Below are 26,675 nucleotides of genomic sequence, written 5' to 3'. Positions count from 1 at the left end.
AATTATGATTAACTTTGCCTTACCTGGATGGGATTCACTCTCCATAATTGCCTTTTTGTAATAGCTGATGTCAATTTGCAACTACAGGAGTGCAACAGAGTAGTTTCTTTCAAGGTGGTAAGTGTAGTTCTTTCAGGATGGTAAGTGAGTAATGATGAACAATGACAAATTTGTGTCTGCAAAGTTTTGCTCATCTGCAGCTATTATGACAGCACAATCCTAAATTCTAGAACCGCTCCATGCTTTCCATCAGAGCTAGAGAGCAATTTGAACTGCTGTTGCAATGAGAACATACATGATGTTCTATATAAAAGCTGAAAAATTATCCTTTTCAGCTTTGATATAATTTCATAAAGCTTTCTTTCCCAGTCGGTTTTCTGTATTATTTTAAAGAGTGTCTCCCTGCTTGCAAAGCTCATCTAACTTTTGATACACATAAATTCAGCACACAACTGGGTTTGCATTCATCAAATTTTCCTGTATAGTATAATAATCTATCAGTGATTCACACAGATATATGATATATATAGCCTATCATATACTGTATATGATGAACATAACACAAAGCTATGTTTTACAGTATCACAGTGTCATCTAAGTAGCTGCTACTTGACCTTCTCACCAAGACTACTGTTTTACATACAGTAAATGTTGCATAGCTTGAAGGGGTTTCTCACCAAAAACACATCTGAACTCTATTTTGTACCAATTTATGGTGTAACATGATTCTCCATCAGAGATTTTTGCTGCAGTCTTTAGTTCATTAGATATATGGTTGTAATGTTTTGATTTGAAATCCTACAAAGCCCTATTCACCTACAACTGTAAATATATAAAATGATTCCTAACTTGAAAACTCAAATATTAACTCTCAGTATCTCAGTAACGGATTTATGCAAGACTGTTTACAGTTTGGGAATATGTGAGAATATGCATGATAAATCATCATGTGCTCCTTTAATGGATATGTACTATAACTAGCTATAGTTCACTTCACATCAATAGGGTATTGTCTCCACACTTCACGAGTTCCCTCACATACATCAGTACAATCACTAGTCAAATATTTGCCAAAGGAGCACACCCACATACAGAAGGTCCTGTTCCAGCTGTAATGAAGGATACAAAACTTGGCTGACCCGACAGTTTCAAAACATGAAAAGTCTTTATTTGGCAAACCTCTTGTGTTACTATGAAATACAGTATACTGTACAAGGCACTTCATGAGGAATTATTGTAAAGCCTCAGAGTAATCCAACTGGATTACAGTGCATCTAAAAGCACAACGGGGAAAAAAAAACAGTTCCCAAGGTGAAGGTTCTGATGGTATGATTGTCATGTACTGAATCACCAGGACTGAAAGGATCAAGTAAGCCAATAAATATAACAATCGTTGTATTTCAACAGACCATGCTATAACTGATTTCCTGAAATCAGATTTTGGCTGAAAGGTTTCTTGTATTGGACATGAAAAAAAATGTTACACTGTATAATTGCAAAACTCACAAAGGCACATTAAACTTTTGCAGAGGTAGCATATATAAAGGTCATGGTATAGGTTAGGCCACCTTAACACAAAATAAAACAAACCCTTATATACACTATATTGTAGCTGTATCTAATTGAAACACATTCAGATAAACCATCTTAGATTGCATTACAGATATGCAATAAACTGCCCCAAAGAAAGCAAATCATGTGTTTTTCAGTGCACAAAAGCTCTTTTAGGTTCAGTGGTTGATTATAAAAACTATGGCAGTACAGTAGTTTTTGAGTGAACATTTTCAACGCACCCATTAATTAAATAATATATGGGTTTGTGGTGTCGTAAAAATAAAACAGAGCTTAACGCTAAGTAATTTCTGAGGAAGTGTATTCCAGAATTATGGCTGTCAAATTGTCTATGAATTTAAGAACAATGAAAGCATATTTATATGCACTAGACAGTAACAAAGCGTTGAATGAACAAAAAAAAGAACAAAACTGTCCATTGTTTAAGCTCTCATCTTAGCAACGCAAAGCAGTTTCCCCAGCAACAAAATGTATCCTCATCTACTTGATGATTGGTGCTTTGATATCAACAGCTCTCAAATAACTGCAGTCAAAAAACACTTCTATGAAAAATAAAACAAGCGGGAATGAAATAACTATAGTTGTTTTGGTGCAGAGACAACCATGGCACAGTGTCATCAGATCAATCTCATTCTATCACAATATATTCTCAGTTTTCACTTGCTACGTCTGGTGCTTTGCTTGTGGATTGTACAATGTGGCACATATCCACCGAACACCAAATTACAATAATGGCACAAACTAAGAACATATCAATGCACCCTTCAATATGCAAAAACAATCAAAGTTTTTGCTTTTTTTTGCAGGAAGAAAATCAGTACGGAGTGCAGAGTAAAGTCCCAATTGTAAATTAACCATTGGCCACTTCCTCATTTTAAAAATAAATCCCCTGTCGGTTTCATGTGTTAGAATGCCAGTCCTTTAGTAAGCTGGAGGCTGGTACTCTCCAGGACGCTCTTGACTGTGGGTGAAAGGTGACTGCTGGTAGCCCTCTGGACCACTACTGGGGTATGGGCTGGCTGGGTATGGAGTAGTTTGGTCATTGGCTGGGTCTCTGTAGTCCTGGTCAAAGTCACTCACACCTTGGCGATATCTACTATAAGCAAAATAAGTCAACAGAGCCTGTGGAGAGAAGAGGCACACACACATGCTTGAATTAATACCTGTAGCATTCACACGTCTGCCAGTCAGTGAATTTCTGAGCAGAAGGAGGTTGTTATCAAGTCCATGACATTTTGTTAGTCAAATGCTGGTCACGTGGGGAAGTGAGATGAGAGACTCACCCAGGTGATGATGGAGAAGAAAGAGAAAGCCACGACAGCTCGAGCAGCATCACTAGCAACGTTAGCGGTGTCGGTGGTGTTGGACCATTGGTTGGCCAGGACACAGAAGCAGACGAACCACAGGAAGGTCCAGGCTCCTACCCCGAGTTGGAAATCAACAAAACACTATTACAAAAGCAGTTCAACCAGTCTATAGCATAGGAATATGTCTAGATTGAGATGCAAGTGTGGTGACAGAATTCATATTTTCTTGTCATCATTTTGAGTAGATTGCTAATGTTCATTATTGATTGAGCTATCCTAGATCATAAGAAAAATAACATGAGATTCCAAATTTCAGGTGGATTTCCCTACAGTTTATTCTCCATGCAGCCTACAATAAAATCTGACTCTCACCGGAGAAGACCAAATCCCCACAGACTATGTACTTCCTCTCTTTGGCGTTGCTGATCTGTGGGAAGTAGGCATCCAAAATGATGAAGACGACACACGCCAGGAAGGCCAGAATTCCGATTCCCACCCCGTAACTGCAGGCACTGTCGTTGTTGTTGAACATGCACTTGGCTTCTTGACGCTCTGCTGGGTTAACATAGCCTTCTGCAGTGATAGTTGCAAAAACCACAATGGCAAATATCTGCAAACAAGTTTTTATATAGATATGAGAGAGAGGGAGAGAGAGAGAGAGAGAGAGAAATAATTACATTACCATTGGGGGAAGGGCTTATAGCCTCAAATGTAAAGCTAGGGGGCTTTTGGTGAAGGCATTAAGTCAACCAATTGTGGGACTACAGTGCATGCTGCTTATCACATGATTCACATGGTAAGAGATTACCCCCTTGGACTTCCCCTACCGACTTCACCTGAACACATCTTAAAATAGTAATAAGTGGAGCCCAGCGACTTTGACTCTCTGCCAACTACGTGACGCTGGAACATTTTCAATTCCTGGTTTAACCTCTTGTTAAATTCACTATTGTAAACACTCTGGAATAGACTAACATATAAGGTAACGTTAGCACACGTCACTTGTGAGTTATACAAATCGTGCCTGGTCCACTTTTCACATCAGGGTAACGTAAACAAACAGACGTCCATCAGCCACCACCGACCAGTTCAACAGGTGGTGAAGGTAGTGCGGTGACACAGCAAGGGACATGCTAGCCAACATTAGCTAATGCTAAAGCACTATATTTTATCGTGATTACTTTACGAATTTATTTAAGATGGCAACCTAACACTAACACCCTATCCAACGTTAACTGCAAACAAGGTAACTCCCTAACTAATACGTGTCTACCGTGCCAACTCACATCTGTTAATAACGCGAACGTTACCGTTGCTAGCACAAAGATGTGACAGTTGGCTAAAGGTTTGCTAACCTGCGTTCGTTACTTTCCATGCAATCACTCACCCAGCTCAAGAAGCGCAATATGGTTTGAGGCTGTTTTACAAAATTCAAGAAATCAAAGGCCCCGCCGGCCAGTGAGGCCCCGTAGGCACCACTCTCCATATTTTGCCACAAAACTTATCCGTCCTGTCAACGAGTTGAAGACTGGGCTAACCCACTGACTCTGCTGTCAAGTTGGGCAGTTTCGTTTTCTCACCAGTTTCCTGAAAACTTTTTAAACACCGCCCCTTCTTTGGTGCCTTCAAATGCTCCTCGTAAACCCCGGCTTCCGGCCTCAGTCGTAAATACGATCTGTCGCGTATCCAAGTGCTTTTGGTCGGAAATGTTAAGAAAATGGACCCTGTAACTAAAGTAATTTCTGGTTGCTGTTTTATTTTGAAAATCAAGACACATAGCTGCCTTGTGCTACAGTGGCAGTATGAAGAGGAGAATGTCTATTGTATCTTCCATGTAAATTATGTTTTGGTTAATTTATAAGCCAAAAGTTGTTGTATTCGTCATTTTTACCACCAAGTGTCTGTATGACTTCCTCTGCCCCCTAAATGTCACATCTTGGGTATCATAGAAAATTGTATTTATCACTTTATTGGATTGTTCATCGTGCTGAACTTGAATGCAGCATACAATATGCAAATATGGAATATCTATGTTATGATTAAGGCAGGAGTAATATAGTATAGATATGGTAGCCTGAGTGAGTTAAGTATAAATGTTTGCTACAATTTGGTGTCTGATCTCCTGAGCGGGCCCTCTCAAGCCAGTAGAATCAGCTGTTCCATTATGCTATTGTTGTTGAAATTATGAGGAAGATTAGAAATTATGGAGTAGTGTTGGAAACTAGAGATAAGCCTAAGAGTATAGTATAGTATACAGGGTGGTGTGGTTATTGCTGTCTTTGGTGTGGAGGGTGGTGGTTCTGGTGGTTCCAGAAATCACTGTCGAGCCTTCTGGAGGTGTCATGGGTCGAATTCAATGAAACATCTGTGATGGGAGGAAGCCACTTGATAACCCCAGTGACTTACACACACTCACACACTCAACCCTGTAACATTTAGATGAGGTGGCTAGTGAATGGTGCGGCCTGTCTGATGGGAGCCTGTAGATTCATGACAGTGTAGCCATGATGTCCTCTGTAGTGACATTTCTGAGTACAGCTTTCTTTTTACATCTGTATGAATGCTCATCTTGGATTGTGGCACAATGGATTGCAGCATCAAAACCTGTGTATTGGTAAATACTGGTCAACACATTTCCCATTTGGTTGATACTTTTGAGATGTTTGTCATAGAAGTTTTCATCAAAATAAGTCCTGGTTCATTGCACAAGACAGAGTGTGGGACGAGTTTTATTCCAAAATATAATACTGCATCCACTATTTGATAAAATTGACACCTACTCTTTTATAATAATTGCTGGCATGAGTGTAAAGCACATAATGGGTCACTGTTGACATTAAGAGCCATTTTAAGACCCTTGTTTACAAAATAGTTACATTTTGAGGACTGAATCATCTATGTTTTCAAAATATTGACTTCTTCTTTTTTAATGGAAAACATTGGTAGCATTTTGGAATGACACCCCTTATATCCAAAATGTATTTCTCCTAAAAATACTATATAAGGGTATTAACTCTAGGTGGCAGCAGTAACCTTCAAGTCAATTGGAGAAAGTGGACATGGCAGAGCAAAGGGCATCTCTGAGAAGTTAAACAGACTGTGAATTCACATACGGCAGATTAATTCTTTACACCAATTGAAAACAATAAGGCACAGCTGTGCTTTAATCCCTTTGGGGTGTGGTGTGCGTGTGAGAGAGACAGAGAGTGAGTGAGTGCATGTGGTTGAGTTTTGGAGTCTGGTGTGTCCCACAGAAGTTGGTATATAAATGTGGTGCTGAACACAGACTGAGGAAACACTGAACATTTTGTTCTTGCCTCCTCTGCTCCTCTATGTCCCACATTTGCTGTGTTTCGGCCTTGATCTGGCACGCGTACAGTTCACTGGTCAAGACGTTCTTGATATCCCAGCAGTGTGATAACAGTCTGACTGGGGGGAGGAGGGCTGTGCATGTGCTCTGTGGGAGGTTTCCACAGGAAGGAAAGCAGCATTGTGAGCGTCTCATTGAGCAGTGCCTTCACTTTGTGGAAGGATGAATAAAAGAGAGCTATGAAAACCTGTTGTTTTTTTTCAGTGGCTCAGGAATGGTTCATTTGACTTCCTCTGGTGGCCCTGTGAACTCAGCATGTGGCTGACGGGAAAGAGTGATCAGCTGACAGGTGTGTGTTTGCAGTAACGGGTGATCGACCAGGACCATGGCGCACAGCGTTCACTTTAATCTCAACGATTGTCAAATAGATCTCGATTATGAGTAAGTTGTTTTTCTGTCTTTCTCTTGGTAGGCCTGACTGATTTGAGGTCAGGTTTGCTTTGTTTGTTTTTTTTTTGTTTTTTTTTTTGCTTTAGCTGTCGAGCACTCTGCCTTTGTTTGCTTGGGTGGGCTTCTGTATTTGGTTCCAATTTTCTCTTTCAGAGCAGCAAACATGCAATGTAACTGTGTATACTATATGACTCTTCATTGTATCTATGTGGGGTAGACTGAAAGTTGACTTTCCCTAATGTCCTAAATTAAGGTAAGTGTATTTTTGCATTTTATACAAGTCATGTATGAGTCTTCCTCTTGATATTCTTTTGAAAGAGGCCTATTAAAAGTCCAAATCCCAAGACATGGGGTTGTTTGGTGAGAACAGTTGCAGTACCTTTGTAGTTGTTTAAATCTAGCATCAGTTATACTAGATTGAATTATCTTTGCATGCGCTTATTTTTGGAAGCCTCCCTTCGCTTTGTCATTTGGCTGCTTGTGTTTGTAGCATTTGGAAACTTTCCAGGATTCTATTTGGGTTTTAGTTGAATATTGAACCATTCTGTGAAAAATCTTCATGTGCACACTACTGTAGCTACAGAATATGCTGTTGTGTAAAGGCCGAAGCCTTTGGGAATCTTAATCATGATCATACCTCTCTTAATCTTAAATCTCTCTTCATCTATCTCTTGTAATGTTTACTCTTCTCCAGGAATGTTGGAGAGGACGGCCCGGCCCAGGACTCTCTCTGCCAGCTCATCGGGGAGCCAGGACCCAACGCTGATGACAGCCATGACACCCTGGAGATGGAGGTGCTTGGGGAATGCAGAGGTACCACTACACATATCTGTGACTTACTGGGACAAAAGTCTGTATTTGCTGATGTCTTGCAGAGAGGTGCTATTGATCTTTCCATCTAAAGTATCCACATCTACAAGTGCCTAGGATTCATTCATTTGTTGATAGATTTCAAAGTTCAAGCAATTAATAAATGCGTATAGGGCTTTTTAAACAGCTGATGTACCTGCTGCTGCATGGTCAATCCAAATCATCTGGAGTAAATATTAAACCTCCCTCAAACATAAACACTCCCCTGTTTGTGAATATGCATTGTTGTTGTTCTTAAAGTCCTTTAGGTAGTGAAATTGAAAACATTGCTCATCTGAAAACTTAAAATAGACCTATGTAGTTGGTCTGAAGGCTTCGCATAAGTACTGTGTTTGTTTCAGATAGCCAGTCCTTTCAAATTAGCCACATCAGTGAGGAGACGTGTGAAGAAGAGCAGACCAACCTTCTGCACCGGAAACGCTGGTCAGCTGCCACCCAGAAGGTCCTGTCTTCCATGCCCAGCTGCTTTCTTGGTGAGGTGAAATGTTCCTTGTTGCTTTCAAGTAATTGTCTGCAGTGTCACCAGGCGATATAATTCTTCCATGCAGTCAAAAGAACCCAAGAGAATGTTTATTACTAGATAGGCCATCTGTTTGTTTTTGGCTTTCTGAGAAATCTAAAAAAAAAATCACGAGAGCATAGCTGGCTGTTGACAGAGTTGTTTACACATGTGAATCTGATTTAATTAAATTGTTTTAAAAAATGTGCCCTTGCCCCACACAGGGCAAAGTAGTGTTGAAATCACTTCCCAGTGTGGCAACCAGACCTCCTTCCCAGGTTTCTCCCAATCCTCCAGGCCAAATATACGGTGTGACTTTGTCCAGGCAGATTCAGAGGAAATCTATGAGAGGGGTGAGTGCAAATTCAAAATCCAGGGGGTGAGGGATATGTGAGAAATTGTTCCCAAGTGTTTTCTTTTACTTGTAGCTCAACAATTTGGTTTCCCCAGTCATTCAAGGATCTCTTGTTCTTCCCTTGTTCCTCTCTCTCCCACTGGGAGCCAGTATTGGCTGCAGCAGCTGCTCTCTGAGCGGCTCAGCGTCCTCAGGTGAATGATTTGGTCATTTCTAACATGCGGTTTACAGAAAACAAGATGGAGCAGTTGGTGTCTAACCTCCAGAGCCTTTCAGTGGGTGATCGCCTGCGCGCGCTGCGAGCCAAGCCCCTTAGCCTGACCAAGAAGATTGAGCTCAGGTACAGGCAGCGTTGAAAACATGAACCAAAACATACCACCTGTGAACTGGAGTAACTAGACAGACTAGATATATTTATAACATTTCTTCATCTTTCATTCATTAGGAAACTTGCTTTCAGTGACGTCGTCGAAGATTCACTCATTAACAGAGATGTTCCATGCTACAGTCGTCTTAGGGTCTACATTGCGAGGGTGAGTATGTGTCATGTGATAAAAGGGAAGATTTTGTTATCATTGCATGTGTGTGACATGTGCACTTGTGCTTTTCTCCACACAGATGTGGCGTCACTGCCTGTTCAGCTGTCTCCCCCTCCTGACGTCCCTCCAGTTGTGGCAGCTGCCGATGAAGAGACTGAGCGGGCGTTTCGGGACAGGAGTGCTCTCCTACTTCCTCTTTCTCAGGACCCTCTTGCTCTTCAACGTCCTCCTCTTCCTCATCAACGGCCTGTTCTTGGTCATCCCTCAAGCCATTCACCCTCCTCCTCCGGATGGCTCCAGTCACAACATGATCACTGGCCTCGAGCTTCTAACTGGCACAGTAAGATGGGCGTGCAACACAGCACTGGTTGATATAGTTCTCAAGAAGAACAGTGGTGCTCAACATGGGGTTCAGGGACCACCAGGGGTCTTTGAGAGGGTTCCAGGGGGTCCCCAGCAAATTGATCAATTGTTAAACTTCACCATTATTTCATTTACTAGAAGTTAATACAATTAGAGAATGTAGAAGAATGACTATTTTGGTAATAGTTTCACTGTTATCTCCCTATCTACAATATAGATAGTCATGGAAAAAGGTTGAAAATCACTTGATTTAGTGCATGTCATTGCGATTTCTCCATTCTCCACTGTCACTGTCAGGGTTTCCTCTCTCAGAGTGTGATGTTTTATGGCTACTACACCAACACCATCATCAAGACCTGCATACCTGCTGACTCGACCCCCGGTTCTACTGCTAAAATTACTGACCCGCCAGTCTGTGACGCTGCCAGCAGCTACCAGATGATGCCATACAACATACCCTTAGCCTACTTCTTCACCATCGGCATAGCCTTCTTCATCATCTGCATGATCCTTGTGTACAGGTTAAACAGTGAATCATTTCTTCATTTATTTTTATTCTCTTCGAGTCGTTGCAAGCAGCGGGCTTCATGGCTACATTGTTCTATATCTCAGTTTGTCCAAGTCCTTTGGGAGAAGTTTCCGTGTGCTCAAGTCTCATGGGAATCTGGCGGTGAAGGTGTTCTGCTCCTGGGACTTTAAAGTCAGCAAGAAGACGTCTATCCAGTTTCAATCTGAGAACATCAGCACCCAGCTCAAGGTACAAAGGCTTCTGAATATTCACTTTGATACACTGATGTCTGATGCAACTCATTTTGTATGTAAATGGGGACACAGTTAAGAGGCTCAGATGAATTTCCAACTCATTCTCCATTTAATTTTCAATCAAATAGAAGCTCCAGTACTGGGTTTTATACTTGATGCATAACATTTCAGGTTGCAAACCATTTAAAACGAACTGCCTCCATATATACTTTGTTCCCCCAAATATTATTTAATATCTTTGACAATCCTCTGCAATAGACACTTCACAGAAAAGTTGACTTCAAGGCTGCATGCTTGGTCACTTTGCATACGCCTTTATCACAGTTTTACATATTGCCACAGCCTCTACCCAGGAAGTGTGGGTTACACTTTCACATATAACGGCAATATTTAGCTACATTCAAGCGGGCTCATCAAAAAGAGAACATACAGCATGCTGTTACAAATGGGGTGTTAAAATGTCATTGATATAGAGAAGATAAAGATGATATAGAGAACAGAGAACGGATCAATGACCAGTGTTTCTAGTGAGAATTTTAAAGATCTGTTCTTAATGTAAGCACTGTCCAGTAGCTGACACACACCCAGCATATTAGTGCTGATCACAGCTTCACCACAGTGTGAAGATCGTTTAACTGGAGCGCTGTTGCTGGCTTGACATCACAGACACTTGACTGTGGTTTCTGCTTCTCTCACAGGAGCTGCTGTCTGAGATGATCTGTGGGGAGGAGGAAAAGGGCTGCGTGCAGCGGCTGTGGGGCCTGCTGGTGCACCTGTCGGCGTGGGCCGTGTGTCTCACCAGCATATTCCTGGGTGCCCTGGCAGTCCACTTCCTCTCAGATCACATGCACCTGGTTAGAGCGCTGTGTGAGGACTGCTGGACCACCAGACCTTATAAAATTAATGCAAATTTGAGCAGCTATAGGGCCTCTAGGGGAATTTTTAGTTTCCTCTTTTTTTTCACAACTAGCACACAATCACCCCGACCAAGAAGCACCTTCACACCTCGTACAGTGTTTTCACACTTAACGCTTGCTTTCTAAAATAAGTTCTTCATCGCCTTTTCATTAACGTTTACAAATTGATATGCCTCAGAATAAGCAAGAACAAAACTGATGAAGATATTGGAGGAAGAGTATATTCAGTGGTGCTTCATACATGTTAGATGGTGATGCGCAAATGTGTGTGTGTGTGTGTGTGTGGGTCTGTGCCCTCACTGTGGTTTATCCATTCCCTCACAGCACCATATTGAAGGGAGTCTTATCAGAGAGGCTTATCTTCTAGTCTCGTCTGCAGTAGTGTCAGGCATTAACCTGCTGCTCCCTGGACTCTTCAATTTGGTGTCTTGGATGGAGAGCTATGACTCACCCTGCGTACGCGTCTATGTCTCCATCTTCAGGTGAGGACAGGGACTACAGCAAGATCACTGAGTCACAATCGTACTATAAACATTCGGTCATTTTGAAATTCCTGACTTATAAGAAACAGATGGGTGTTGTTTTTTTTGCTACATACACACTTTATGATTTTCCTTTTCTTTCTTTATTATGATTATTGTTGCTATTATCAAACGGTAAATTCCCCTTTTTGTCATGATCAAATCTTTGTCAGGAACCTGCTATTGAAGGTCAGTGTTGTTGGAGTGCTGTGTTACCATTGGTTGAGGAGAATTGCTGTGGAGCCAGAGAAGCGTGGTCTACAGGTACAAGATTCTTGACATTTGCTCTTCTTCTCATAATTATAGCAATGGAGGAGGACTGGAATCTATAATGTCCCTCATTCCTAAAAGAACACCTATTGCTCAGTGTTATATCAGAGTTTGTTTGGATTTGTTTTTTTTAATTGAAACACATGCAATTTACAGTCAAATAAGGCAAATTTAATCGTCAAATTGAACAAGATCTTCGCAATGAGCTCAACATAATTAGATATAAAGGAGATAAGTAAGAATACAAAGCTTGCTTACATCTGAGTTTAAGAAACAGAGAGCTGGGTTAGATGTTTGTTGTGTAACCTGATTACAGGTGCTATAGATATTCCATCCTACTACCATACAGTCAGCCTGATAGTAAGGCTGATATGAAGTTATCTTGAATAAACTCTCTGCGGATGCTGTAGTATATGTATCTCTATTTGTCCGCAGTGTTGGGAGAGCTTTGTGGGGCAGGAACTGTATCGCCTGCTCCTGATGGACTTCATCTGCACGGTGCTCTACACTTTCTTCGGGGAGTTCATGTGGAGGCAAGTGGAGCTTGACCTGCAGAACGTGTCTCTAAAGTGTTTCTGCTGTTTATTGTTTTTGTGAAGCCTCTCATCGACTGTTAATGTACATGCTGATAGCCAACTTTGTGTCTTTCCCCCCCCAGTCTGTTTTCCAAGCGAGTGCTGAAAAGAAAAAGGAAGCCAGTGTTTGACATTGCTCGTAATGTGCTGGAGCTCATATATGGGCAAACCCTCACTTGGTATAACACACATTTTTCTGGCTGGCTCACGTCTAGAACAACAACAACAAAAAAGACATTTGTGGCACTTTTTAATGAGGTCTTCTGGCCCTTCCTATAGGCTCGGTGTGCTGTTTGCTCCATTGCTTCCTGCAGTCCAGATCATAAAGCTGTTTGTGTTGTTTTACATCAGAAAGGTCGGTAGGGTCAACACCTGCAACTTCAATGCTGCACGTCTGGGTAATTGCGTGACAAATAAGTATTGTTGTTTCTGTGGTTCCTTCCTCAGAGCAGTCTGATGCTGAACTGCCAGGCCTGTGGAAAGCCCTGGAGGGCCAGTCAAATGAGCACACTGTTCATCTCCCTCCTGTGCTTCCCCTCCTTCCTCGGTGCTGCCGTGTCTGTCACCTACACAGTTTGGACGTGAGTGTAGCAAAAAAGCTCTCTCTCGCTCTCTCTCTCTCTTTCATCTTCATGCATGTCTTGAATTCACTGTCATGCTTACAGTTTCTTCATCAAATGGCATGCATGAATTTCACAAGCTCAGACACTCACAAAGAGCATTCTAAGAATATGTTTGAAACAATGCAAATCCCCTTCAGACAAGAGGCCTCCTCTCCTGTCTGCAGTGGTGGGATGTAACTAAGTGCATTTACTCAAGTACTGTACGTAAGTGCAATTTAGAGGTACTTGTACTTTACTTGAGTATTTCCATTTCATGCTACTTTATACTTCTACTCCACTACATTTCAGAGGGAAATATTGTACTTTTTACTCCACTACATTTATTTGACAGCTTTAGTTACTAGTTACTTTGCAGATTTAGATTATTAATACAAATTATAAATCAACTAATAAATGATGATATATTTTTATAGGTGAAGCTACCCAGCAGTATATAAAGTAATTAAAATTAGCTCTACCTTTACCAGCTGCAACATTAAAGTGATGAACACATTAATGCATCAATAATTATAGTCCAATAATATGATATATATGATTCTGAAATGGGCCATCCTGCATAATGACTACTTTTAATTTTGCTACTTTAAGTATATTTTGATGCTAATACTTTTGTACTTTGACTTAAGTAAGATTTTGAATGCAGGACTTTTACTTGTAACAAAGTATTTTTACACTGTGGTATTGCTACTTTTACTTAAGTCAAAGATCGGAATACTTCTTCCACCACTGCCTGTCTGTCCTTCACAGGATTAAACCGTCGTCTGGGTGCGGCCCTTTCAGGAACCTCACCACAATGTTTCAGGCAGGGAAACTGTGGGCCCAGGAGCAGGAGGACACCAACAGCGACCTGTCTTGGCTCAACTGGGCCTACACCTATCTGGTGGAGAAGCCGTTTTTCTTATTCCTGGCCACGGGGGTCTTTCTGTGAGTTGGCCACCATCACGCCCCCATTTCTATGTTAATTAGTCTTGTTTCTGCAATCATTCATTTTCTGCCATTATCAAGTTATCTGTGCTATGCTGTTTATTTGTTATGCTGCTGACAACACATCATTTCCCCCCCGGGGGTAAACACAAGAGGCACCATGAAGTCATTTTTACCTCACATTTTTGCATAATTGTTGTGTTCTTTCTATGTATCTGTCTTTTTTTTTTTTTTACAAAGCTAATGCCTGAATGGTATGTAAACACTAGGTTATGCTAAATCACTGAGATTGAAAATATAATTCATGCCCTGTTTGTTTTTCAGAATGGTGATTTACATTCATACTCAAGTTGTCGATGGCCAGAGAAGAATCATCGATCTGCTAGAAAAGCAAATTGAAAATGTATGTGTGATCAAACAGCATTATTCTTTCTTTTTTTTTTTATAAGTACAGATGTGCATTGGTGTTCAGCTGAATGTGTGTTTATGTATTTTTCTATATGCAGGAGGGTAAGGACAAAAAGTTCCTCATCACTAAGCTGCAAGCCTTTCATGAGGAAAGGAATCTGGTTTCCCCTTCCTGATAGTAACCACAGTGAGGTGGGTAGTCGTCCCTCCACCTGCTGTCCTCCTACACCCTGCAGCAGCCAGTGCCATTTATCTGTCTATCTGTTTCCCTTACAATGTGTAGCTGTAAGGGAAACAGATAGCTGCTTTTTCTTTCAGTTCATTACACAATTGAAGCACCTTGGCACAACAGTGGGGTTGCAACAGGTTTTGTTTCCTTGCTCAGTGTTTTGTGAACATGGACATTCACTTTCATTTTGTGAAATGAACACACCAATGATCTAAAAACAGTGTGTGAACATTTTTTTTTTATGTATTGTCTTCTATATTTAAAAAGAAATCTTTCCTATTTGTCATTCAAAACATAGAAATGCCAAGACATTATCTCAGCAATGCGAAGACACTTGTCACCATCGTACATTCCCAAAGAGAACATGTCCAGTAAAGTGTAGTTTTTAAACATATTGCAATGTTTGGTCAGTATTTAAATGTACTGGATTTCTTATATTTAACGGATGAATGCAAGCTGAATCATTGAACTGGTACCACCATTATGGACCCATGCAGTTATATTTATTGCTAAACTTATGTAAATGTGTTTTATATTTGTGGTTAGCTTTAGACTGTAAATTACATATATATGAATATTGTGCAAGAAATGAAAATAAATGAAAACAAATTTGTTGACTGCATCCATCATGGGAATGAAGAATGACTAAACTGCAAAATGTGCAAGTGAACGTGTAAGTGATCCTCTGGTTTAATAGAAAGTAGTCTACTGTTACACAGGCTTTGAAGGTGTATTAAAGAGTTCATTGTGGATGGCATCCCGGTGGCTCAGTGGTCTCAGGTGCGTACCATGTAACTGCAACGTCCTGGTTTAGAATCTGTCCCAAAACCGTTGTCGCATATCATCCCTCTCTCTCTCCAATCCTCTCCTCTCCCGTCTATCTCTACTTTCAACTGTCAAATAAAAAAGAGTTCAATGTGAGTGGATTGTTGAGTCACATTATTACTTGCACATGGTGCTGTATAAAGAACCAAACACCTCAATACCAAGGATGGGACTGTACTATGCGTTCTTTCATGAAAATTGTGTCAGACATCAATGTGAAGCTATCACACAGTGGCCTGATTACTAAAATAAATGTGACAGGAGGAGGCTAGAAAAACATGAAATGAGTTTTGGCTATAACAATCACTTTAATAAAGTGACTACCACCAAACCAAATTGTTGGCTAACTTAACATTGTTGTTGAAGACCTGATAGTCTAGTTTTTGTGTAACACTAATCCAGTTCAGCCAGGCAGACCGAGCCTGCAGTGGTACCCATCAGCTCGTGCTCAATGTCACATAGCATCGGAAAATGTTTCCCCAAGGCTCTTGAACAAGTTAATCAGGTTATCGGGAAAACTATGCAGCAACACACCATAATCTGATTGGAATTTCTGGTCTGTCATTTTTCTTTCTAAGGAGGCCTAACTTGAGAAGACGACTTCACAAGAAAAATGTTAATAGTATGAAGAGAGTCTCCTCCTTATGACTCAAAAGAGCATGTGATGTGAAACTCCCCTGTATTTTGAGTTGGTCTGTGTTCTAGTCCTCGGCAGAGTGGGTTGAGGAACATCTCAGTAATGGACTCTGGTAAGTACAGCAGCAACTTGTTTCTTCATTTAATTTTATGGGACCTTTGTGCCTCGGCACAAAGGTTTGCAAAAACAAGATTTGCAAAAAAACAAGATTTGCCTCGGCACAAAGGTTTGCAAAAACAAGATTTGCAACGTCAATGATTGTTTTTGCAAATCTTTGTTTAACCCAAAATGTGAAACTCATTTTCAAGTCATATACATATCTATATCTATATATCTATATCTATATCTATATCTATATCTATCTATATCTATTTATATACTGTATGTATATACAATTTTTTTTTTTTACATTTTTTTTTTTTATTCTTTAGTGTCTAATAACTTTAACAATGCCTTACCACTGATAACATTGTTTTCTGGCCTAAAACCTCTCCCAATGCACAGGCTTTCTAAATAAATGAAATGTCTTCTAACTCATCTTCCCTCCTGATACCGCAGAAGCCCTGCCAGCTCCCAGGAGGAGAGTGCTCATTAGTCTTCCTAAGAAACACATGGACGGTTTGAGCAAATATTATGAGCTGGTAAATAATACCCCTTATATCCCCCATTCACTAGGAGCATCACTGGAAACCACTCTATTGTTTTTCCATCATTACAGCCTAAGACATGCCATGAAGTTCATAATTTCTTTCATTTACCAGGACCATGGACTGGTTATTAAGCAGCTGAACCCCTACATAAATGAAGGATACCTGCATGCTTACTTCAGAGAATGGGGCAGCATCACAGCATGCAAGGTAAAGACTGAAAGAAAATGGAAATATTTATTGTTATTATTATTATTCATAGCTGTGTTTATGGGGGGGGGGGGGGGGGATTTTGTCAACTTTTAATGAACTAAATGGCCAATAACTGTTGGTTTGGACATTGTAAAACAGATTAAGAAGAACAGCTCCTCAGAAGACAACAAGGCAGTGGCCTACGTCAGGTTTTCCTCAGTGAATGAAGCGGACAGAGCAGACTGGGCTGGACCTCACTACATTGGAGGCACCGAAGTGGAAGTAAAAAGAGTTGTTAGTCCAAAGGTGAGTGCTTTTCATTCACTGTTACAGAGCAGAGTTGGTATTGTGCCTGTTCATAAAAATTAATTATTTCTGGTATCAAGAAAGCTAACAGCTAAATCCAATACAGTAACTAATGTTAATTGACAGTGTTTGAGTTTTGGATGGGACAATATATCGAAATTCAATATATCGCAATACAAAAATGTGATAATACCTATCGTGGAGCAAGTTAGTTAGCTTGCCCATCACAATTTCACAAGCTCTCCATCCAAATTATATTATTTGCACTTTGTAATGACATTTTTAAATTGTTTACATTCTACCAAGCCAATGCCGTGGCTAGAAAGATTTGTGGCTCAGAAATAAACATAATTCTGCACAGTCAGACTTTGTTGTCATTGAACTTTTATTTATTTATTACATCGTAACGTGTTTGTATCAAATTGTGAACCCCACATCACGCATCGAATCGTATCGTGAGATAAGGATATCGTCCCATCCCTAGTTTTGACACCATGACGTTTTAAATTGTGCATTTGCTTTCTGGGTTAACCGTGCAACCGCTCTCCCTTCTCTCAGATGGAGGAGGATTCGGAGGAGGAAATCCCCACAGTCACTGCTATTCCTCGGCCGAGACGCTCCATGGGTCTGGGGTACATTCTGGAGGACGCTCAGTGGTTAGACGATGAGCTGGACGACTAAAAAAAAAAACACTGAGCTGCTTTAATAATGAAAAAGGTTTCCCTGTTGAATTACCAAACATGATGAGTTGCGCAAGACCTGAACAAATATGACAAGCATGGGAAAAAACAGGCTCAGGAAAGAATAGTTCCAATTATGTCTTTTAGTCACTTGTGTTGTCTTTCTCAAACGTATAATTTGTCTTTTACAGGGTATGAATTTTAAATGGATGTGTGATTATTGTACACTGAAATCAAGTTGCACTAAGAATAAAGCAAAGTGTGAAACATATCCATTTGTCCTGACCAATGAACTACAAAGACCGATGAAAAAAATGGAGTTTTTGTGTTTTGTAAAGATACTGAGGAAGAAGTTTCAATGTAGTTTTTACATAATGGGAAATATAAGGGACACAATAAACAAGAAGTTCAGTAGGCTATCCCCACCCCCTTATTTATTTGTTTATTGTTTTCATGTTTGTTGAAAGAGTGTTTGCAATAAGATGTATTCTGAAGTAGCCTACTCCTGTTTTGCATAGCAATTAAATAGAAATGGAATGGAGTTAGGGGAAGAGACGGGTCCTCATCATTAGGCCTAGTAGGCTAATGTTAAAATGTCCCGGTCTTTTCCTCACCTGAGGCACTCTGTAATCACTCATTTTGAGTTTCAGTGACAGGCGTTACTTAATGCAGGTGTTGTCAATTACGTATTTCTGCTCCTATTGTTGGACAAATACATAACCATAAAAAAGTAACATGGTTCAGGGTCTCAAAATGATGACAGGCCAGAAACTGGGTCACATAGTTGTGACATAACGAAAGCTAACCAATATGCACGGTATGCACCTGATGACATTCTGTAAGTTTTTGTCTCCATGTACAATGCTCAGGCCTTTAATAATACGCTCTCACTGTTTTTTTTTTGTAGCGAGAGCTTCTGTGTTTCTCAGATTACCTTATGTACAACCAGTTTCGACGATTACATGAGTTTTTCTGCTATACAAATACACGAAACTTTGCAAAAAACGCTGTGGAAAAAATATACATGTTTACGTCACATTATTTAAGTGACAGAGGGCAAGGCAAACATGTATTTATTGTCGGCACAAACGAAAGGTTATGACAACTTAACAGTAGGGAGGGACAGAAACATGTTAGATTTAAAATAAATAAATAGATTTTTATCATTGTCGTTAATGGAGAGAGTCCTACTGTCCGGCTCTGTTGGCTTAGCTTTACCTATTTTCTGTCTGTCTCTGCTTTCCTCGTCTTTCCACGTCAGTCGCGTCTACGACTGACGTAACAGATCGATGGCCAATCGTTAAGCAGAGCGCGAAGTTTCTCGTTTAGTATGAAACATGGCGGAGAGGGAGCCTGAAGTTGAGTTTAAGAAGGTAGGACCGAACGCTTTTTAGTGACAGCAGTTGTAGTTACAGAGGAGGCAAATGTTCCTCTTAAATCCATCTTGTTCTATACTAGTAGCTTATAGTAGCTTAATCACTCTGCACATATAACTGTCAGGCAGCAACCTTGCCGATGCCTGCCGTTCTCTTATGTGGGGAGAAGCGCAGGCCAAACTGCATTCAAGAAATCTGGAAATTTAGTGTGGCCTTGCTTATGGGCAACAATCTGGCATTTTAATCTACCTGGTTCATCGAGAACCGTGCTTCCCTTAATTCGGCATACAATGCAGCAATTAAGTCAGGTGAATAAAATGCTGTCAGTGTCACATAGTCTACTTGTATGCCTATCAAGAGCTCTGACTAGGAATTTGAGACAGAAACAATGTCTCCAGTTCCAGGTGTTCACGGGGTTTAATAGCTAAAAATCAAAATGCATCAGAAATGAAATTTTAAACTATTAATTAAAAGCCTCTTGCAGCATTTCAAGAGAAGTGATGACAAGTGGGACTCATACCCCTGCTCTGAATGTGTACATAAATGCCGTGCACTACAGGCTAAATGCTCAGTTTAGTTTTGCTTTATGGTGGAATTAAATATTTTGTTGCCAGTCTTTCCTACCTCTAGATTATATTAATCGGCACTCTGACTGGGAAACACTTAAGAAATGATTGCTAGTTTCTCCAACCACCAACTTAGTGCAAAAGAGCTCTGAAAGTCAGTGTCAATTACATTGTAATTGTAAATGATGTTGTATATTCTCCTCACTTATAGGAGACAGTGAGCAAACTCCTGTCAAGTTTCTTCAAGGAGGATAAAACGAAACGTGAGTTGGGAAAATAGCAGCTTGATATAACTAACTTACCCAAAACAATGTTGGAGAGTTATGATTTCTAATTGATTAACAAATTGAACTCTGTTACAGTCAGTGGTGATGCTGCCCTGCTCATGGCAGAGATGCTGAAAGTATTTGTTCAAGGTAAGGATGCTTCATGCCTACAATTGTGTATATAGTATGTTTGGATTAGGCCTACTTAATGATTCAAGTCTTGATCTGTTATCTCTTAATTTTCAGAGGCTGCTATGAGATCAATGAAACAAGCTGAATCGGAGGACTGTGACCAAGTAGACATTGAGCACTTCGAAAAGATCCTACCTCAGCTGGTGTGTAGCTCAAAAGGCCTCTGAAACCAAATCAGTTCATGCATTAGTCAAGTCTAATACATTTTTGAATGCATGATGATTTATCTACAAAAAAAAATGGCAAAGGCTGTTCCAGTGTCTCTTACTGAGCTCTTCCTCCCAGATTACAGTGGCCTAGAGCAGTGATTCTCAACCTTTTTCATGTCAAGGACCCTTAATTTAGTCCACATTAGAGCCATGGACCCCCATTTGATGAGATTCTGTCTCTCAAACCAAAATCTGAGAATATTGTTATTGTTAGATACAATTTTGTCCAGAATTCCATGACTATCTGTATTGTAGGTAGAGGGATAACAGTGAAACTATGATCAAAACAGTCATTCTACTACATTCTCTAATTGTGTTAACTTCTTGTAAATGAAATAATGGTGGAGTTTAACAATTCATCAATTTGCTGGGGACCCCCTGGAACCCCCTCAAGGACCCCTGGTGGTCCCCGGACCCCACATTGAGAACCACTGGCCTAGAGTGCACTTGAGGAGCCTATGTTTTAACAAACAGAACAGGCGTGACAACTGGGGAGTTTCTAGTCAGATCAGATGCTGATGTTTTTTCATTGTTTTTTAGACCTGGGTGGCATTTCAGGAAGTGCTGTTTTCCTTGTTTAACTCCTGAATTCAGAATTGGTTGTATGATGCAAGCCCAAGGCTAGGCTGCTTCAAATTATAACATCATATCTTCCAAGGCCAATCTGCACCATTGCAGGTTAGTTCACCTGTAGCCTGTATGACAATCAAAGTAACTTGACTGCAGGGCTTTCCATTGGTTTGATCACACCCTGAGGCAATGTGGATTGCCATTTGAAATGAATCAAGTGCATGAAATGAACACATGCTTCTTGAAAGCAAACGGCTACCATACATCCTTCTCCACTCCTTATTGTATTTTAGTTAATATTCTTAAATAGTTGGTAATAAAGAGTCAGTGACCTATTATTTTAATCAATTGTTGTCATGACTCATGTCGTGGAATGTGGCTTTGGCTCAACTCTCAATATCATTTGTAATTGGGTGGGTGGACATATCAGCATTCATCTCACGTCTCCTACCTGCATATGAGATTCAGTTGTTAGAAGCTCATCTCAGCCTGGGTTTGGATAAATACCACAGGTTAAAACCATTTCCTTGAAATACCCCCTGGACTAATTCAAACTATTGGCAACTCGACTAGGCCTATATTTAGTCTTTTGGATGTTATGTAAAATACTGGTTAGCCATAAAAAACAAATTGGACATAGGCCAAAAAATTCCATTACCAAAATCAGCATAACCACATTAATCTCTTGGCCTTTCATCTCCTTTCCATTGCAGCTGCTGGATTTCTAGCAGCGACTGTGCCACAAGATGGAGCCAGAGTGCTGCATGCGGTGCTCAAGTCGGCCCTACGACCAACTTACGTCTGCCTGTTGTTTATACTTTTTCTGTGTATTTGTATTTGCATATTAATTTAAATCTTGCATTACATTAAGATTCACAGGCTATGATGTTTATTTGAGCTGTTTAATTTAAAAAGTAGAGCGCAGCGGTGTTGTCCGCACCGCTCCATGCCACCACCAATAGGGCCCACCTGTGCTCCTCTGTGCAACAACAGGTGCTTCCAGCATGCTCTCCGGCGCCCTTCATCAAAGCCTCCTGGAGCAGTTGGAAGCAATTAGAGTAATAAGGGGAGCAGCCAGTCCCTTAGATGATGACAAGTGCCAGGAAAAAAGGAGTACCCCCTCCGGCCACTTTGAAGTTCCCTTTTGCTGTCCTGCGATGTTTAGTTAGAGGTGGGGGGAAGGGCAGCGGGGACCTCTGGCACAGGGGGAAAGTTGAATGGGAGTGTGCGTGCGTGAATGTGCGTGCGTGTGTTAGCCAAACACGGCCAGAGACCACACGCATAGATATTCTGTTTGAAAGGAAACATAACAAAACACATTGGAACATGGTCCAAGAGGAGTAGGGTGTAATTCTGAAGGTAAATAAACAGAAGAGGCGAGTAGTAGAGGTGCTTTCTCTCCCTTTCATCACAGCAGAAGGGGAAGTTGGGACTGCTAGGGAGGGGGTTATGTGGGGTTTTCTAACCTGGGAGCCTCTGATGGTTTTCTACCAGTGGTGCACTGGGACCAGCGTGTCTTCACTCTGAGTCAGCATAGCTGCGCAACACCTCACACTATTTATTTGTGTGGCTGGTGGGTGAGTCACTACGCTTACCACTGTTGCTCACGTACAGCTGGAAGCAACTTGGGTGAAGTCGGAGCCCAGGCTGCGCTAGGTGCTCAAGGACGCGCCACCTGGAGTTTGACCCAGCACCTTTTTCACTAGGGTCCAGACTGGATTCAGTCTTTTCCCATGAGTAACACATACAGCAGGCCTTAAGGAAGAGATTTGTTTGGTTGTGTGATGTGTATTTTAAAGATGCCGTGAGAATCATTAGATACAATACAATATTTTTGGTGCATTTCATGACCAAAAATAGGTCAATCACTACTGACATTCTCTTAGCAGAAAGAAGCTTGTCTTGCCTTCTAGTTTTGAAAAGTTGTATACATTTGCATATTGTTACATGAAGATGCACACTCATGTAGGCTATCCATGCCGCATATAAAATGTATGTATGTTTTTCTTTTGAAGTTTATCATAGAACTGAAAAGGTCCTTTCCCGATTGTCATTTCTCTCAAATGTAATAAACATTTATTCTCTTGGATTTCACAGATGTTTTTTTTTCCTCTCCACAATATGAGCTGTTGGAAGGTCTCTGTAATGGTGAAGTAGTGCACTACTGTACAACGTTTCTCCTTATGCATCTTAGTGGAACAAATTACATCTGAAGGCAGTATTATTAAACATGCGAAAGCAGTTAGGACAAGAATGGGGAGGGGCGTTGAAGAGAGTAATGAGTTAAAGCTTTTCTTGATCATACATTAAAGGCAGGGAGTGTCGACAGCCAGTCCAGACGCTTTGGAGAAGCTCCGGAGCGAGAAGCTTTTCCCAGGAGACAGAGACTGATCCGTCTCCAGCCCGCTGGCTGGTCTTGGACAGTGTTGCACATGGGATAAAGCCCCGATCATTGCTGCAGATATTTCCCTGATTGTAGCCATCATTATCAATACTGATGTTATAGAAGCACCAGTAACTACCATGACCTTTCTTCAGCTTGTCTTTTTATTACATGGAGATAAATTAAATTTGACTTTGCTTGATCTACAATAATACTGAGTTGTGTCGATGACAATGGTGGAGCATTCACCTGACAGCTGGCATCACCAGTCATGATGCTGTTGTTCTTGATGGTCATGTTCATTTTAAGCCCCACAAAGGAAACCTAAATTTAAACAATCACAACATCATTATAAAATAAAATCAAAGCCTGTCCACTTATTCTGAGTTCTGGAAATATCTGTCCTACCTACTTGGACCTACCGCTGGAAAACCGCTGAAAAAAATGGCAGAATGTAGAGCAGTAAGTCCATATCCAGTATGTTATAAAGTTTGATTAACAATAAGGCTCTTTGGTAATTCTAGTGGTGATAGAGGGTGATGTTGCTCAAGGGTGGAGTCGTCTGCATCAGTCTTGAGTGTCCCAGTGAGGGTATGTTAGGATTATGTCAGATTTCACTCCCTAATTCCCTGCTCGCTAGTCTCCTTTTTTGTCTGTTACAGCTGAAAATGACACAGCTTCCTCGGCTCTCCAATATTCTGTCATCTCATAGCTCCTTTCTTCTCAGGCCCAAACTGTAAAGGTCCCATCAATGACAAGCGGTCATAATACACCCAGAACAATTATTTCCCTGACTGTTGGCCTTCCTGAGATGGCGGTAACAATATCCCAGCAGGCAAAATCTCAAGTGTATGAACCACATCAAAGTTTAAAAGGCTTATATGGCGTATAAAACCTTCACTTTTACCATCAATGTGCGCATAAAAACATTTACTGTATCGTATACATCATTTTCATGAGTAAGACTGTAAGCTTTTAATCCGCTTTATACTGACTGAACTGTACTTTGTGGATCTGGTTACAACTTTAAGGTGATGCTATGAAATCTTACAAAAAAGATACTGGAAAGAAAAAAAAATCTGCTGTTGTGCAAATAGTTTCAGTTTTATAGCAACAGTGAAATTCTACAGGTGTCACCTGCTGGTAGAGCAAGCTGGACACTTATGTTACAGAATTAAAAGGAAGATCATCATCATTTTACCCATGCAGGCCTGTTATCTCGTTGTATGTAGTGATATAGTAAATGTGTGATGCTGCGTCTGTGCGTGCTTGGATGTTTGTGTGCATGTATATGTTGTGCTGGGTCTTGCTACGGCTGTGATGCATTAGTGCGCAGGAGACAAGAGGCCCGAGCAGCCCCCTCATGGGCATGGAGCTGTCTAACCATGCAGGAATGCTGCAGGGGACACGGAGCGAACGCATTCCTCATGGACGCTCCTCGCTCCCTGCGCTCACACGCAACTCACGCACAACTACATGAAAACTTGCAAACACATGGGCTACTTGCAAACATTTACATCGCTGTATAACAGAAACGCACGCAGGCACGGTCGCATGTGTGTGTTTCGGGGCAGACTAGCGTGTGTGGAGAGAATGTAAATAGAGAGGCGGTGTCTCTGTCGACTGTATATACTGCTGTGACATGCGGGGGTTCCTGGAGGCCCCGGGCCTCTCTGAGGGGCCCGGGGTCCTCGGGCTAAGCTTCGTTAAGGAGCCACGGGGCCCGCGCCGGGGATGATTAGAACATACCTGGCAGTTTCAGCCACTTGGGCGCTCTGCTGGGATCACTCCTAACTGGTTGTGGCGCTTGGCTGTTAGTCTGAGGCTGGAGATGGTCTGCTGCTGTGCTCTGTGTATCGGCTGGGGCTTTGGTAGCCACAGGGGGCGGAAAGGACTCTTCCGGAACCAGTGAGGTGGATGATAGGGTCAAAGACCTTGGCATGCAGCTGAGGAGGGAAAAGGGAGCAAGAGGGATGTACAATTAGGCCCGGGGCTGGGTTATTTCTGGAGCGCTGCTCTACTACCTTAACTACACTACCCTCCTCTTCCACCCCAATTCCCCTCTACTCTCCATCTCCACCCCTCCCTCCTCTGTATGGTGGCCTACGTGGTCAGGGCATAGGCAATAACAACAGAGTAATCCCCTTACATAACACTGCACAAACTCAATGAAAGAAGGCCATTCAATTAGTTTCGGGGAGCGTCTAAAAATAAAGAGGCCGTTTGGCCAAGGTGACGTCAAAAGGGGGTGTGGGGGAGGTGGGCTCGTACCCCAAATGAGCTGCTCAGACCCGACAGGGCCGGAGGTCAGCGGAGCACTCTATTTTTAGGTCCCATCAAAAGCAGGGATATAAAAATACTGCAGCATGGGCCCTTGAGTGTCTGCCAGTCAGGCTTAGAGAAGCTGTGAACCTGAAGGTCATGTGCTTTAAATCATGAAAGGGGCGATGTTTGATGATATTTAAAAAGGAGCAAGTAATGACCGAAATCTCTTTAGCTGGTGGCAGGTGGCACAGTGTGAGCCTGCCCTTTGTTAGGCTTGTTAAAGGACTTCATCAACAGACTTGTGTAGCTTGCAGCAACTGGCTAATATCCACTGCAATCACACAATAGATATTGGGGACAACAGGGATGAATGGGCGTGCTACTACCTGATGTTAACGTCAACCTGGACGACTGATAGAAACTGAACCAGCAAGATGATATGAGAGATTTTAGCAGTAGAACATCTTAGCATCTGATTCCCTCTCTCACCATATATAGATCGAAATCAGAGGAGAGCACAGCATGAAGTAGGTTCCTAAGGCTGAGGAAAAATTATATATGTTCCCACTTTTTCCACCGGGTCAAATGAGTCTGTCTTAACGTCCCACCACAACAAGACGAGAGGCCAAGATGTCGACTGTCTCTCCTCACAGTGGTTGGGGGGCACCGGAACTCTAGATTAGCCCTGGTGAGTCAACAGGACAGCTTTCATGTGGACAAGGGCTCATGCCAGATTGCAGGAGAGGTCAGGGTGCGGGGGTCAGAGGTCAGGCCGCAGTGTTGGTCCTTGTCATTAACAGCTCCCTGTCTGCTGTGTCTCTGCAAACCTGAGCGGTAATCCCTTGCGTTGCAGGTTCAAAGAGGAGAGATAGTCTCGCTCTCTGGGACAGGTATGGATCTCATCACTCCACCTGCAGCTGGGCAGAGACACCATCTACCATTGGTACTGAAGCAATGTTTAGTTAAGTGAGGATGAATTATAACTTTTGAGCTAAGACTCTGCTTTGCCATACCGACATTAAAACCCACGGTGATTTATTGCAAGGATTTTTTAAGTTTAAGTAGAG

The 26,675-nt window shown here is 41.5% G+C and overlaps 4 protein-coding genes across 5 annotated transcripts; 3 read left to right on the top strand and 1 right to left on the bottom strand.

Moving 5' to 3' along the window:
* Positions 1-1,146: 1,146 nt before the first annotated feature.
* syngr2a (synaptogyrin 2a) lies at positions 1,147-4,447 on the bottom strand. Its single transcript, XM_071530504.1, has 4 exons — positions 4,267-4,447; positions 3,252-3,489; positions 2,856-2,992; positions 1,147-2,694 (listed from the first exon to the last, which is right to left on the bottom strand). The coding sequence occupies exons 1-4, from the start codon at positions 4,363-4,365 to the stop codon at positions 2,494-2,496; spliced, it is 675 nt and encodes a 224-aa protein (XP_071386605.1). The 5' UTR covers positions 4,366-4,447; the 3' UTR covers positions 1,147-2,493.
* Positions 4,448-6,323: 1,876 nt separating this feature from the next.
* On the top strand, positions 6,324-15,997 carry LOC139653616 (transmembrane channel-like protein 6). Of its 2 annotated transcripts, XM_071530506.1 has the most exons (20): positions 6,324-6,630; positions 7,334-7,452; positions 7,851-7,982; positions 8,233-8,361; positions 8,595-8,703; positions 8,809-8,896; positions 8,982-9,242; positions 9,563-9,786; positions 9,878-10,022; positions 10,726-10,881; positions 11,269-11,426; positions 11,639-11,729; positions 12,171-12,268; positions 12,394-12,489; positions 12,590-12,665; positions 12,758-12,891; positions 13,681-13,857; positions 14,182-14,260; positions 14,364-14,457; positions 15,898-15,997. In XM_071530506.1, exons 1-19 carry the CDS (start codon positions 6,575-6,577, stop codon positions 14,439-14,441), a joined length of 2,406 nt encoding a protein of 801 aa, XP_071386607.1. In that variant the 5' UTR covers positions 6,324-6,574; the 3' UTR covers positions 14,442-14,457; positions 15,898-15,997. The 2 variants fall into 2 exon arrangements, with proteins under 2 accessions (XP_071386607.1, XP_071386606.1); XM_071530505.1 differs by lacking the exon at positions 15,898-15,997 and having other exon boundaries at positions 14,364-15,386.
* Positions 15,913-18,001, top strand: LOC139653617 (heterogeneous nuclear ribonucleoprotein A0). Its single transcript, XM_071530507.1, has 5 exons — positions 15,913-16,068; positions 16,515-16,597; positions 16,718-16,813; positions 16,955-17,101; positions 17,660-18,001. Exons 1-5 carry the CDS (start codon positions 16,059-16,061, stop codon positions 17,780-17,782), a joined length of 459 nt encoding a protein of 152 aa, XP_071386608.1. The 5' UTR covers positions 15,913-16,058; the 3' UTR covers positions 17,783-18,001.
* A 1,102-nt stretch (positions 18,002-19,103) lies between these two features.
* cenpx (centromere protein X) lies at positions 19,104-23,001 on the top strand. Its single transcript, XM_071530528.1, has 5 exons — positions 19,104-19,154; positions 19,935-19,986; positions 20,086-20,139; positions 20,236-20,324; positions 21,674-23,001. The coding sequence occupies exons 1-5, from the start codon at positions 19,119-19,121 to the stop codon at positions 21,686-21,688; spliced, it is 246 nt and encodes an 81-aa protein (XP_071386629.1). The 5' UTR covers positions 19,104-19,118; the 3' UTR covers positions 21,689-23,001.
* The last annotated feature ends 3,674 nt before the right edge of the window (positions 23,002-26,675 follow it).

This window comes from Centroberyx affinis, unplaced genomic scaffold (genome assembly GCF_046629955.1).
Source record: "Centroberyx affinis isolate AG114_WGS23_722 - 3 ecotype Tasmania unplaced genomic scaffold, CSIRO-AGI_Caff_v1 ptg001934l_1, whole genome shotgun sequence".
Taxonomy (NCBI): Eukaryota; Metazoa; Chordata; class Actinopteri; order Beryciformes; family Berycidae; genus Centroberyx; species Centroberyx affinis.
This window is presented reverse-complemented; position numbering and strand designations above follow the sequence as displayed.

Bases quoted from the DNA above. Each gene is read 5' to 3' on its own strand.
- LOC139653617 (XM_071530507.1), top strand. The intron at 16,598-16,717 runs GTAAATAATACC...TTCATTTACCAG, and splicing joins TGAGCAAATATTATGAGCTG to GACCATGGACTGGTTATTAA. The intron at 17,102-17,659 runs GTGAGTGCTTTT...CCCTTCTCTCAG, and splicing joins AAAGAGTTGTTAGTCCAAAG to ATGGAGGAGGATTCGGAGGA.
- LOC139653616 (XM_071530506.1), top strand. From the start codon at position 6,575: ATGGCGCACAGCGTTCACTTTAATCTCAACGATTGTCAAATAGATCTC. The intron at 8,897-8,981 runs GTGAGTATGTGT...TTCTCCACACAG, and splicing joins TTAGGGTCTACATTGCGAGG to ATGTGGCGTCACTGCCTGTT. The intron at 12,892-13,680 runs GTGAGTGTAGCA...TGTCCTTCACAG, and splicing joins GTCACCTACACAGTTTGGAC to GATTAAACCGTCGTCTGGGT.
- cenpx (XM_071530528.1), top strand. From the start codon at position 19,119: ATGGCGGAGAGGGAGCCTGAAGTTGAGTTTAAGAAG. The intron at 19,987-20,085 runs GTGAGTTGGGAA...ACTCTGTTACAG, and splicing joins CAAGGAGGATAAAACGAAAC to TCAGTGGTGATGCTGCCCTG. The intron at 20,140-20,235 runs GTAAGGATGCTT...CTTAATTTTCAG, and splicing joins GCTGAAAGTATTTGTTCAAG to AGGCTGCTATGAGATCAATG.
- syngr2a (XM_071530504.1), bottom strand. From the start codon at position 4,365: ATGGAGAGTGGTGCCTACGGGGCCTCACTGGCCGGCGGGGCCTTTGAT. The intron at 3,490-4,266 runs GTGAGTGATTGC...ACTTGTTTGCAG, and splicing joins TATTGCGCTTCTTGAGCTGG to ATATTTGCCATTGTGGTTTT. The intron at 2,993-3,251 runs GTGAGAGTCAGA...AACTCGGGGTAG, and splicing joins TGGGGATTTGGTCTTCTCCG to GAGCCTGGACCTTCCTGTGG.